This window comes from Candoia aspera, chromosome 4 (assembly GCF_035149785.1).
Source record: "Candoia aspera isolate rCanAsp1 chromosome 4, rCanAsp1.hap2, whole genome shotgun sequence".
Lineage (NCBI taxonomy): Eukaryota > Metazoa > Chordata > Lepidosauria > Squamata > Boidae > Candoia > Candoia aspera.
In genome coordinates, this window is record NC_086156.1 from 17,474,605 (window position 1) to 17,488,118 (window position 13,514).

The 13,514-nt window shown below is 38.9% G+C and overlaps 1 protein-coding gene across 1 annotated transcript in view; it reads left to right on the top strand.

The window, feature by feature from the left end:
- ODAD2 (outer dynein arm docking complex subunit 2) overlaps nt 1-13,514 on the top strand; it is a 72,320-nt gene that overhangs the window by 27,294 nt on the left and 31,512 nt on the right. Inside the window, exons 11-15 of the mRNA XM_063301918.1 lie at nt 275-484; nt 1,508-1,732; nt 4,078-4,188; nt 5,416-5,570; nt 6,586-6,828. Coding sequence (XP_063157988.1) covers nt 275-484; nt 1,508-1,732; nt 4,078-4,188; nt 5,416-5,570; nt 6,586-6,828 — 944 coding nt within the window. The remainder of the gene's footprint in view (nt 1-274; nt 485-1,507; nt 1,733-4,077; nt 4,189-5,415; nt 5,571-6,585; nt 6,829-13,514) is intronic.

Genomic DNA, 13,514 nt, shown 5'->3' on the forward strand with positions numbered 1-13,514 from the left:
ACACCACTTGCTAATGACTCAGATCAGGTACAGTAGAAGCAGGATAGGGATTGGCAATGCTGCCATTGTTTAACTCATAGATGGGTGGAAAGTAGTGGAGAAAGACCCTTTGCCTTCCTTGTTTTCATTCTGCAATCAGCCTTCATGGAAGAAAGACAGTCATGTATCTCCTGCAGCATGGGAATCTACAGAGTACTGAAAACTAATTTTAAAAAATGATCTCTGCACTACAATTAAACAGTAATCCATAACAATGAATTTTTCCTTCTATCAGATTGGCTCATTAAAAATCCTAAAGGAAATTAGTCAAAATGCTCAGATAAGACGTACAATTGCTGATCTTGGAGGATTACAGATCATGGTTAAGATACTTGATTCTCTAGATCAAGATCTGAAATGTTTGGCTGCTGAAACAATAGCTAATGTAGCCAGATTCAAACGAGCCCGAAGAACAGTCCGTCAGCACGGTGGAATCAAGAGATTGGTAAGTTGCTTTTATTATTCAGGTAAGGTAATCAGAATTTCACCTTAAACATGTCTTTTTTACTATGAGAGTAATTGGGAACTAAACATTGTATACCAATGTGGACAAATAATTTCCATTTGCATATGACTGAAAGGTCACCCTGCTAAAACAGACATTAGCACGTGTAGCCTGCCTTTAAAAGAAAATCTTTACAGAAATCTTTAAAATTAACTTTAACAGTAGCATCTCTCTGAAATTCTAAACATTCTGTTTAAACTGACAAGATCAGGATAGCCCTTCAGATTACAAATACCTCCTAAAACAAAGTTACTTTTGTTTGCATCCCAACCAGAATGAGAATTGCATTAGCAGGGATTCCTTCCAGCAACTTGGAATAACTGACTAAAAGCTCTGCTGTGGGCAGTCACTAAATGAACTTCTCACTTAACTGGGAGATGCAGGAGAGTTTTACATGGTCATATGAATGGAAACATTCCCAGAGCCACCCTCTTTCCATTGTTTATCGTAGTGTGAGTAGCGAGAAGGTCCGGGGTAAACCTCCTTTTCATGGCATTGCAGAGTCCTATCTGACCACAACTGCTGAAAATCGACAGGACATTTCCTTGCCATTTTGAAGTGCAGTACAAAGAGAAACTCTAAAATAGACCAAAGAGAATTAAAAGAAGAACCCCCAGCCCTAGAAAAACTAAAAATTTCTGATCTCATCCACCTGTCTGACCCAGACCAAAGAATCTGCATCTTTGACCCATCCACTGTGGCCCTTTGTCTTTCCCCAAAATGTTACACAGGAACTCCCCCTCAGCTCCCCATTCCCTCTGCCACCAGAAGGTTGCCCACTCCTTCACAACCGAAAGCTTATTGGCGGCAAGAGCTAAAACAGGAGCAAGATATTTCCTTCTTTCATTTCTAGAACAAATATTGTAGGCAAAGAGGCATCTTTCAGTGCCAAGATACATATTTGATTTGCGCACATTGGTATGTACCTACTTAGTCATCTTTATTGGATTTTTTTCTTATCAGGTTGGGCTATTAGATTGTTCTGCAAGTGCCACTCATCTTCAGGGAAAGGAGATTGAAGTAGCACGTTGTGGTGCTTTGGCGCTGTGGAGCTGCAGCAAAAGCGCCAGGAATAAAGAAGCAATCCGCAAAGCTGGAGGCATCCCTTTGCTGGCTCAGTTACTAAAGTCTCCTCATTCAAACATGTTAATACCTGTGGTAGGAACTTTGCAAGAGTGTGCATCTGAGGTAAGTGTTAATATATTGTTTTCTACTACAGGTTAAGGTTACTATGGTAACTAATCATTTTGGCCAGGTGAGGAGGTTGAATTTAATTGTCTCCTTTTCGGATGTTAATTTTTGCACCTGGGGGGAAAGAACTTGCCTGGACTTGTTTTAGTTTCTGTTTCCCTTCTGTGTAGGCATGTAGAGTTTTTAGCAGCTCTCACTGAGAGCCTGAAAGAATGCAGAAGCTTTTAAATATGTTTTGCTTTCTGTAAATAAAATTATTTTTATAGAAATGCCTGGTGTGTGACTTTTCTGATCTCTCCTGGGCCAAAGGCTTTCCCAGCAATCTGCAGCAGTAAGCACTGTCACTACTGCTGAAAATTCAGATGACTACCTCCCACAGGTCAAATCAAAGGGTGTACAATGACTTTAAAGCTCAGGTCCATAGGAAATGACATTCTGTCCGTCCGTCCATCTGTCCGTCCATCTACTACCACAATCATAAAGTGATGTAATTGGCTACAAGAAGAATACAACATAAAGTAGTTTCAGTGAATTCCTCATGCTTCTTCATTCACTGAAGTTTACCTTAATCATAAGGGAAACTAGATATTTTAGGCTAACATTTTACAAAATGTGAACTTTCTTTAATTCATACGATATGGTTTTTCTCCAGTTCATAAATTGCACTGACTCCGTGATTTGTTGTAATGTTAATGGTTGACTTGTTGCATATTAACCTGCAATCTACCACTACACTATGATTCTGTACTTGGTGGGGGGGAAAACCTCTTATATACCAGAACATGTATGCACATTTTATTTTTATAGTGAGAGGCTGTGGTACCATATAAAAGCCTTTTATGAAAGCAAGTACTCGGATACAACAGTTGAATTTCTAGAACCATCTTCCCTTCTAAAAAGTTAAAAATCAATGTTAAAAGTTAATGTTGCATTATCAAAACTGGGCAGGTAAAAATAATCTTGGAAACATTGCTGTTACAACCTGGAGTGCAATGCAGTGCTGTTCATTGATTTACATGGAAAAAATTAAACATATTTTTTTCTTCTTTAAATTAATAGAAATTACTGTATTTACCTGAAAGGAATATGAGTTGTCCTCTCCAAATAATTACCTTGAAATTTGTGTGTGTGAGAGTATGGAGGGGGCGAATGTAGTAAGTAATAGAAGGAAATTATTTTGAAAGTGAACAAAGGAGCTAGAAGGAGAAATAGCTAAAGGGGAGACAAACTATTCTCCACATGCATAGGATAAATATATGCAATGGCTGTTCACACATATGAAGGCTGGTGAAAATGAAAATGCCCAATAGATCTCCACGTATAGAGGGGATCTCCATTTGAAACACTAACCCTGTCTAGTAAAAGGGAATGAGAGAATGATGAGAATAATATGCTAAGTCTGTGTTCCTCAACCTTGGCAACTTTAAGACATGTGGACTTCAACTCCCAGGATTCCCCAGCCAGCATGGCTGACTGGGGAATTCTGGGAGTTGAAGTCCACATATCTTAACGTTGCCAAGGTTGAGAAACGCTGTGCTAAGTGAACAAAATCAGAAGGCTTACTGTAAGCATGCTCACTTGGGCATAAGAGCTCCTGACATCACTGAGACTTTCTATACAGCAGTGTTTCTCAACCTCAGCAACTTTAAGATGTGTGGACTTCAACTCCCAGAATTCCCCAGACAGCCATGTTGGCTAGGGAATTCTGGGGGTTGAAGTCCACACACCTTAATGTTGCTGAGGTTGAGAAACACTGCTATAGAGTAAGCATGCCTAGTTTGCTTGTAGCTGAACACAACGGTCTCTGTCCACTCTTTTTGCACGGGGGGAAAAAAGGGTCAGTATCCCAAAGATCTCTTCCCCAGATTTTTGTAATCCATCCCTTTCTGTCTGAGCAAATATGTGAACTTGTGTATACTGTATGTATTTGTACACCAATATAGGTGCAGACAGGAGATTGAATAATTTTAAAATTGGATTGCCCTATTTTATAGCGTATTAATTGTACCAATTTTTTTTTGTCCCAGCACTGCCCATTTTTGGAGAGTGGTTTCTGACCCGTGTGTATTACACATTCTTATTCACAGTTATACAGTAGGGAGACAGATGCACACATAATCTCTTGGATTGATTTTGGCAGGAATTGTCAGCCTTAACTCCCAAGAAAAGGAAGCTTTGGAGTATACAGGAATATTGGCTGGTTTTATAGCCTTTTCCTACCTAATTTTCATTGTGGGGAATGATGAAGACAATAAACTACTTAACTTTGTCCACATTGGTAATTTATTTTCTCATGGATCTTTTCAAACCCCTTTCTAATGGATATTTATTTGTATTTGTAGCCCAGCTACAGACTTGCAATCAAGCAAGAGAAGATGATTGAAAACCTTGTGAAAAATCTGAACAGTAACAAGGAAGAGTTGCAAATGCATTGTGCCAGCGCAATCTTTAAGGTAAGCATTAAGCTTCTAAGGCCAAAAAAGGTCCTCTGCATACTATTTCTCTTCAAAAATAATGGCATAAACTGGATATTTACCTAGGAAAAAATCGGAATTCTTCACCTGCTCTTTCTCTACCAGAAAAACTAAAATAGCTTGTAACTAACACAAGAGCCTAAATTATCTGTGCTCATGAGGAAATACACACAGATGGGCTAGAGGGAGGAAGGAGCCATAAAGAAATAGTAAGTAATCAAGCTTGTAACATGCCAGATTTTACCATGGATCAACTTACTTATTTTTTAAGATATTGCTAGATATCTTATTTATGGTAGTTACAAAGCCTCTAGAATAAGTATAAGCTTGTGGTTGAAAAGATCCTGTTGGACTACAGTCTTACCTCCTTGGGACTGCGTCCTAAGAGTGTTTAATTTGTCAGGTTTCTCCCTGTGAGTTTGGATACAGGATTCTGAATTTGCAACAGAAAATCCAGTCTTGAATTACTTTGTCTGCTTACCTATTAGTTCTGACATGTCCGTCTCTGACCCTGTGAAACTTTCAAAGGGAAAAGGACAACAAGAGCTTTAGATCCAAAAGAAAACATGCCTAGTCCTCCAACTTGGAGACTATTGATACCCCCACCCCACCCCCCAAATTAACAATGTAGAGAGGATGGTGAATTCTCCATTCTTTTTGCTGTGTCATTCTGTAGTAAGCAGAATTTTGGAATCATCGGACTGTGGTAGGATTGCTCTGTATATACTGTAGGTTGCCATTTTTTCCCCCTACCTATCTCCCTTCATATGCTTGCTTCCTTGCTTATTTATTTAGCAAGTCTATATGGCTGCCCATATACCCAAAGGAACATACCAGCCTCATCAACATCCTGGCTCGAGTGTCTGGGGGAAAAGCCAGGTCTTCGCTGTTTTTCTGAAGGCCAATAAAGTCAGGGCCATCTGTATCTCTGTGGGGAAACTATATATGCCTATGTTCATTGTGAAACTTTTCTCTGGAGTGATGAAGAAGTGGGCTTGAGACTTTATTTTAATAGGATTTAAGCCCATACCATTTCTCTGGATCCTTCTAATCTAATTTAGGAATCTAAATATTGCTTCTAGGATTTTAAATTTAGTCCATGTAAATCATAGTGCTTTCTCTAAACGGAGTGGGGATTAATCTGGATTTAAAATGCCTTTTCAATGTCTTCGTATTTATATTTTATTTTATTTGTTTTTCACATAGTGCGCTGAAGATCAAGAGACTCGTGACCTTGTTAGGCAGCATGGAGGCCTGAAACCTCTTGCTACTTTAGTTGCTAATTCTGGAAATAAAGAACTTCTGGCAGCAGTGACAGGAGCAATCTGGAAATGTGCAATCAGCAAAGAAAATGTGACAAAGTACTTGCAATATTTGCTATCTTGAAATGTATATAGTTAGCATGTTCTGCTTTTAACTAGCCATGAGGATTTAATAGTCATGTGTGAGTAAAAACAGGAATATTTAGGTGTTGCTTGTGCACTTTAGATGGGGCTCTGTCTAATTCCAGTTACCATAATGAAACTTAAAACATGCTGAAATATTTATCGGAGTAGTTGGCAATCTAATAATGTAGATTGCCAACTACTCCGTTAAGCCAACATTTACTTTCCTAGAAGACCTGTAGTTATCATTGATCCTATTCTCCATCTTAATGTCATCTAGATATATTGGAGTAAAAATTAGCTTTTGCCATGTTGGGTAAGGGTAATGGGAAGCACAGTCTAATATATTTTACAGACCACCAAATTGAGGAAGGATATCCAAGAGCCATTGGTATCTGCAAGGGAGCAGTGGAGGGGGGAGGCAAGCAGTGACAGGTCTGCCCTTTATATACTTAGGTGCAGTGTCGGGATACCAATACAAAAGGGTGGAACTTACATCATGGGTGGGTGATGGACATTTTATCAATTAGGCATCATAATGGATAGGAACAAATGTCTGTGCTTAGATGTTAGAGAATGCCAACTTGTTATGTTAAAGCAAGCAGCAAACCCTTGTAAAATAAGGCGTATCAGAAATAATTATGGCAGTAATGTCAGGATTTGGCTGAAATGTATTTGTGTATATGTGTATTGCCAATTTCAAATCTGTTTAGAAATCCTGAATTCCATGATTCCCAGTTATAAGTCACAGTCATGACTCAGAGCTATAAAATTCTGGGAAATACAGAAAGTACAAAGCTTCTACTAAATTTATTTATTTAGAAACTTCATTCTGATTGTTTTATAGAGTGATAATAGTTAATCTGCCTTTAAGCCACCCAAAATATGAGACATAATAACGAAATCTAAATTTTCTGTGTTTAACTATATTTGGCGTAAGTCTGTTGACACAAATTATACTTAAGTTTAGTCATAAAACTTTGATTTTTAGATTCCGGGAATACAAAGCCATAGAAGCTTTGGTTGGCCTGCTAACAGATCAGCCAGAAGAAGTTCTTATAAATGTGGTAGGTGCTCTAGGTGAATGTTGTCAGGAACAAGCCAATCGGAGCATTATCCGTAGATGTGGTGGAATCCCATCTCTTGTTGCTTTACTCACTGGAACCAATCAAGCTCTTCTTGTGAATGTGACTAAAGCCGTGGGGTCTTGCGCAACTGAACCAGAAAACATGACGTAAGTTTCTCTTTTTAATATATGTTATATGCACATTGCCACATCTGTCCCAGAGTCTCCTTGAAATTAGTGCTATGAAAGTCATGGCCTAAGTAAGAATTATATGTAGCAAACATTTAGTACATTTGAAATAAAATATTTCAAATAAATATTTGAAATATTTCAATAAATAAAATACTGAAATAGGCCTATAAATTAAGCTTCACATTATCTTTTAGATATTTAGATTCTTTTTTTCTATAGTCATTGATGATTTTGTGATGGGTTATATGAAATTACCCTCCTTACTTTGAATATATTGGCAGAATGTGGTCAGTGGGATTTTAAATCCTGATTTTGATTTTTATTCAAAAGCCACACTGCAAGTTGTTTTGTAAACTCACTTTATTTGAAAGGGTTTTCTTGTATGGCATACTAGTGAATGACTGCTTCTGGTTTCAGAAACATAATCAGAACTTTAGGATTTTTGTACAGTTCTTGAAATTTTGTGGCCAACGTGACTTATTATAATAGTTGATAACTTGTAGTCTTAAGACCACAAAGAGACCTTGACATCATGTAGCTTTCAGTAATTTCAGAAGCCTTTTAAAATAGTGATTTCCAATATTGCTGTGAGCAATCTATCCGTCCTTTGAACCTTCTGTATGGGGAGAAAGGAAAACATAAAAGAAATGATCTCTGACAGTGTGTATGTTTGTGTGTGTGTGAGAAAGAGAGACAGAGAGAATGGTCACCTTACTGGTTTTGGATCCTGGCCACACCTACTGCTTTCTTCAGCTCCACCTTTTATTTATATGTGTTGTGATGGAATGAAATCCTTGACAGAAAGAAGATTGTGTGTCCTTGTCTTAATATAACCCTGAAAGGTAAGTTAGTCTCTTTTAATGGAAAGATTTGGGCAGGGTGACAGTAATGATCTACTTTCTATTCTGTATCTATTATTTTATGGTATTTACATGCAATCATATCAGTTATATTGATGTCAAGTCCCAATTTTAAAAATACTCCATGTAGATCATACCATTATTCAAACCTGTATTCCTTGTATTAAGTCAGAAGAATTGGATCATTCTGGTAACATATTTGAAAATACTGCATAACAATTTAGGAATAACTCTGTATAGCAATTTCCAATGTTTAAGCAATTTAAGGCTGGTAAGCATATGATCCTATGCTTTTCTCCCGAGGCAGACTATCAGCTCATTTAGCACAATTTCACCTCCAAAGTCTGAGGTAGAAAATTAGGCTTCTGGTGAAGATTCCAGGACCTTCTGAGTGCAAACTGCATCCTTCACCAAAAAATTACTGCTCATTCATTACTAATATCTGAATCCTGACTTCCAAAAACTGGATTATACTTTTTTCCCCAGGTGCTTTAAGATAAAGTACATTTTCCCCTTTTTCTGCCCATCTAGGCTTTTAAAAATCTTTTGCATAGTTGGCACTATAAGGAGTTATTGTGAAGTGCTATTTAAACTGAACATTTTAGAAGCTGTACATGGAAACTAAACAAACATCAAACCATGTTTTCTTTTTTTTCTTCCCGCGTTGTACTCTTAAGCATAAACCAAGTTATTTGTTTTTGACTTATATAATGTAAAACTTAGCTCTGAGATGTAAATATTTGCTTTTTGGAGAAATGTTTCATTAAAAGTTTCAAGTGATGTTTAGCTTTATATGGAAAAGGTCTTGACAAGGACATGTGGTATAGTTCTTTGCTTCTGTGCAACCAAGGTCAAATGAAGATAGCCATTGTTTCCTCCCACCGTTCTATTTTGCCTAACTCACTTGCTTTTCTTAGTGCAGTGATTTAATTTCCTTGAAAGCACCATTTGTTTCCATGCTTTGGCTGTCACCCAGTGGCAAGATAGGGCAGAAGTGTAAACATGGCATAGATGAATGCAGCAAGTTCAGTGGTAGAAAGGTATGCATAGAATTAATCATTATTATATCATATCTCATAAAGAATGGTTGTTGTTGTTGTTTATTCGTTTAGTCGCTTCCGACTCTTCGTGACTTCATGGACCAGCCCACGCCAGAGCTTCCTGTCGGTCGTCAACACCCCCAGCTCCCCCAGGGACGAGTCCGTCACCTCTAGAATATCATCCATCCATCTTGCCCTTGGTCGACCCCTCTTCCTTTTGCCTTCCACTCTCCCTAGCATCAGCATCTTCTCCAGGGTGTCCTGTCTTCTCATTATGTGGCCAAAGTATTTCAATTTTGCCTTTAATATCATTCCCTCAAGTGAGCAGTCTGGCTTTATTTCCTGGAGGATGGACTGGTTGGATCTTCTTGCAGTCCAAGGCACTCTCAGAATTTTCCTCCAACACCACAGTTCAAAAGCATCGATCTTCCTTCGCTCAGCCTTCCTTATGGTCCAGCTCTCGCAGCCATATGTTACTACAGGGAACACCATTGCTTTAACTATGCGGGCCTTTGTTGTCAGTGTGATGTCTCTGCTCTTAACTATTTTATCGAGATTTGTCATTGCTCTTCTTCCAAGGATTAAGCGTCTTCTGATTTCCTGACTGCAGTCAGCATCTGCAGTAATCTTTGCACCTAGGAATACAAAGTCTTTCACTGCTTCTACATTTTCTCCCTCTATTTGCCAGTTATCAATCAAGCTGGTTGCCATAATCTTGGTTTTTTTGAGGTTTAGCTGCAAACCAGCTTTTGCACTTTCTTCTTTCACCTTCATCATGAGGCTCCTCAGTTCCTCTTCACTTTCAGCCATCAAAGTGGTATCATCTGCATATCTGAGATTGTTAATGTTTCTTCCAGAGATTTTAACTCCAGCCTTGGATTCCTCAAGGCCAGCTTGTCGCATGATGTGTTCTGCATACAAGTTGAATAGGTAGGGTGAGAGTATACAGCCCTGCCGTACTCCTTTCCCAATCTTAAACCAGTCTGTTGTTCCGTGGTCTGTTCTTACTGTTGCTACTTGGTCGTTATACAGATTCTTCAGGAGGCAGACAAGATGACTTGGTATCCCCATACCGCTAAGAACTTGCCACAATTTGTTATGGTCCACACAGTCAAAGGCTTTAGAATAGTCAATAAAACAGAAATAGATCTTTTTCTGAAACTCCCTGGCTTTTTCCATTATCCAGCGGATATTGGCAATTTGGTCTCTAGTTCCTCTGCCTTTTCTAAACCCAGCTTGTACATCTGGCAATTCTCGCTCCATGAACTGCTGAAGTCTACCTTGCAGGATCTTGAGCATTACCTTACTGGCATGTGAAATGAGTGCCACTGTTCGATAGTTTGAACATTCTTTAGTGTTTCCCTTTTTTGGTATGGGGATATAAGTTGATTTTTTCCAGTCTGATGGCCATTCTTGTGTTTTCCAAATTTGCTGGCATATAGCATGCATTACCTTGACAGCATCATCTTGCAAGATTTTGAACAGTTCAGCTGGGATGCCGTCGTCTCCTGTTGCCTTGTTATTAGCAATGCTTCTTAAGGCCCACTCAACCTCACTCTTCAGGATGTCTGGCTCTAGCTCACCGACCACACCGTCAAAGCTATCCCCGATATTGTTATCCTTCCTATACAGGTTTTCTGTATATTCTTGCCACCTTTTCTTGATCTCTTCTTCTTCTGTTAGGTCCTTGCCATCTTTGTTTTTGATCATACCCATTTTTGCCTGGAATTTACCTCCAATGTTTCTAATTTTCTGGAAGAGGTCTCTTGTCCTTCCTATTCTATTGTCTTCTTCCACTTCCGCGCATTGCTTGTTTAAAAATAATTCCTTATCTCTTCTGGCTAACCTCTGGAATTTTGCATTTAATTGGGCATATCTCCCCCTATCACTGTTGCCTTTTGCTTTCCTTCTTTCTTGGGCTACTTCTAGTGTCTCAGCAGACAGCCATTTTGCCTTCTTGGTTTTCTCTTTCTTTGGGATGTATTTTGTTGCCGCCTCCTGAACAATGCTGCCAACTTCTGTCCAGAGTTCTTCCGGGACCCTATCTACTAAGTCCAGTCCCTTAAATCTATTCTTCACCTCCACTGCATATTCCTTAGGAATATTAGTGAGCTCATATCTAGCTGATCTGTGGGTCTTCCCTAATCTCTTTAGTCTGATCCTAAATTGTGCAAGAAGAAGTTCGTGATCTGAATTACAGTCAGCTCCAGGCCTTGTTTTTACCGACTGTACAGATGTCCGCCACCTTTGGCTGCAAAGGATGTAATCAATCTGATTTCGGTGTTGTCCATCTGGTGAAGTCCATGTATAAAGCCGTCTCTTAGGTTGTTGGAAGAGAGTGTTTGTTATGCAGAGTGAATTGTCTTGGCAAAATTCTATCAGCCTGTGTCCTGCTTCGTTTTGTTCTCCCAGGCCATAGTTACCTGTAATTCGAGGTGTCATTTGACTGCCCACCTTAGCATTCCAGTCTCCCGTGATGAAAATAACATCTCTTTTAGGCGTGTTGTCCAGTAGGTGCTGCAGATCCTCATAGAACTGCTCTACTTCAGCTTCTTCAGCATTTGTGGTTGGGGCGTATATTTGGATCACTGTGATGTTAGATGGCTTGCCCTGAATTCGAATTGAGATCATTCTATCGTTTTTTGGGTTGTATCCAAGCACTGCTTTAGCCACTTTACTATTAATTATGAAGGCTACTCCATTTCTTCTGTGGTCCTCTTGTCCGCAGTAGTAGATCTGGTGGTCATTTGATGTGAAGTGGCCCATTCCAGTCCATTTCAGTTCACTGACGCCCAGAATGTCTATCTTTAATCTTGACATCTCACCAATAACCACATCCAATTTGCCCTGGCTCATAGATCTTACATTCCAGGTTCCGATGGTGTGTTGATCCTTAGAACATCGGATTCGCCGTTCACCACCAGCACCGTCGGCCGCTAGCCGTCCTTTCGGCTTTGAGCTAGCTGCGTCATCACGTCTGGGGCTAGTTGAGCTCATCCTCTGTTCCTCCCCAGTAGCATTTTGACCATCTTCCGACCTGGGGGTCTCATCTTCCGATGGTATACCGACATATCTCTGGTTGTACTGATCCATTTAGTTTTCACGGCAAGAATACTGAGGTGGGTTGCCATTACCTTCCTCAGGGATCGCATTTAGTCTGACCTCTCTGTCATGACCTTCCCGTCTTGGGTGGCCCTTCACGGTTTAGCTCATGGCATCATTGAGGTGCTCAAGCTCCAGCACCACGACAAGGTAACGATCCTTTGCTGAAGAAAGAATGGTTAGTTCACATATAATTTTTGTATTAACTGAATACTGGTAGTGCCATAAATCAGCAAAGGAATCCAAACAATGTACTGTATTAGCAGTAGTACGCTGCTTGGAGCCTATTGCTTTTGTATCCAGTTTTATAATAGAATATGGTCAAAGCACAGTGGTGAATCCAAATGAATGCCTAAACACTGTGATCTCACAGACATTGCTTTATTTAAGAGGAAGGAAAGGAACTACTGATCATTTGAGAGGATTTTTTTAATACTTTTTCTGTAAATGAATTGTAGTTCCGACTTTGTTCAGTTCTTTTCTATATTAGCTTAGAATCCTGAGTCAGAATATATTCTTCTGGATTTTTTAAAAAGGCAAATATTATGCATTTGATGTTTGAAAAGTTGTATAAAATTGAATTTGTAATTAAAAAGAAGCAGAAGAATCATATTGCCAAAATCTGTAATTCTATTGTATCTAAGAAAGCACTTTTCCAGTGAATAGGGAAAAAAGAGGTTGACTCAAAGTATTAGTTACGATGTCTTAGAAAATGTTAGTAATCTCAGTTTTATTTCTTTATTGTTTCCCGTTATAGATGCTGTGTTGCTTTTGTAAATAGTAGGCTTATTTATTTATTACAAGTATTTCTATACTGCCTAGTTCAAATGATTCCTGAGTTAAGATATGCATAAATTGTTCTTAGTTTATTTTGTTCTTGCAATTTGATTGTTCAATGCAAGAATGTCACTGAATGCCATCATCACCACCCCCTAATGATAATTGGAACTTTATGGAAAAATGACAGCAAAGAACATACGAAAGAGGACATTCAAACATCATGCTAAGTGTCATTTGTGTCATCAGTACTGGCTGAGTTAGCCATGGTTAGCTTGTTCTCAGAGGCCCTGCTCCAGATTAGATGAGATGCAGCAAAGGGTATCAAGGATTAGGCCTTCTTGCTGGTACTCCCTCATTTTGAAATGACTTCCTAAAGGGTGTGTCTAGCTCTTCATTATCCTTCTGGCTGCAGGCAAATATGTTTTATTTCATACTGTTAATATATTATTCATACTTTTATTCTTGTGCTGCCATAAAGGGTTTTTTTACCCATCTGTGTCTTGTTAATATGTGGTATATTTTTTATCACTGTTTGGGTTTTTAAAAAATAAATTGTAATTTTAAAGTGCTGTAAACTGTACCAAGAAAACTGTTTTGAAAAATAGTATGCCATATCAACAACAACAACAGTAAATCGCATCACATTTTATGCCATGAACAACCCACAACAGGATTCACGCATCTCGCTAAGCCAAAACAAGTAATGCATGTTATATCTTAGTACAACGTGTGAATCCAGCCACGGCCTCCCACATTTCTGTCTGGATTTATTAACTTTCCAGAGTTAATTGAAGCAGGATTTTTTCCACTTTATAAATGGTGGGGCTATACAAAGCTTTTAGAAGGGGCACTTTGCGAAGTATCCCCAAAACCTGTTGCT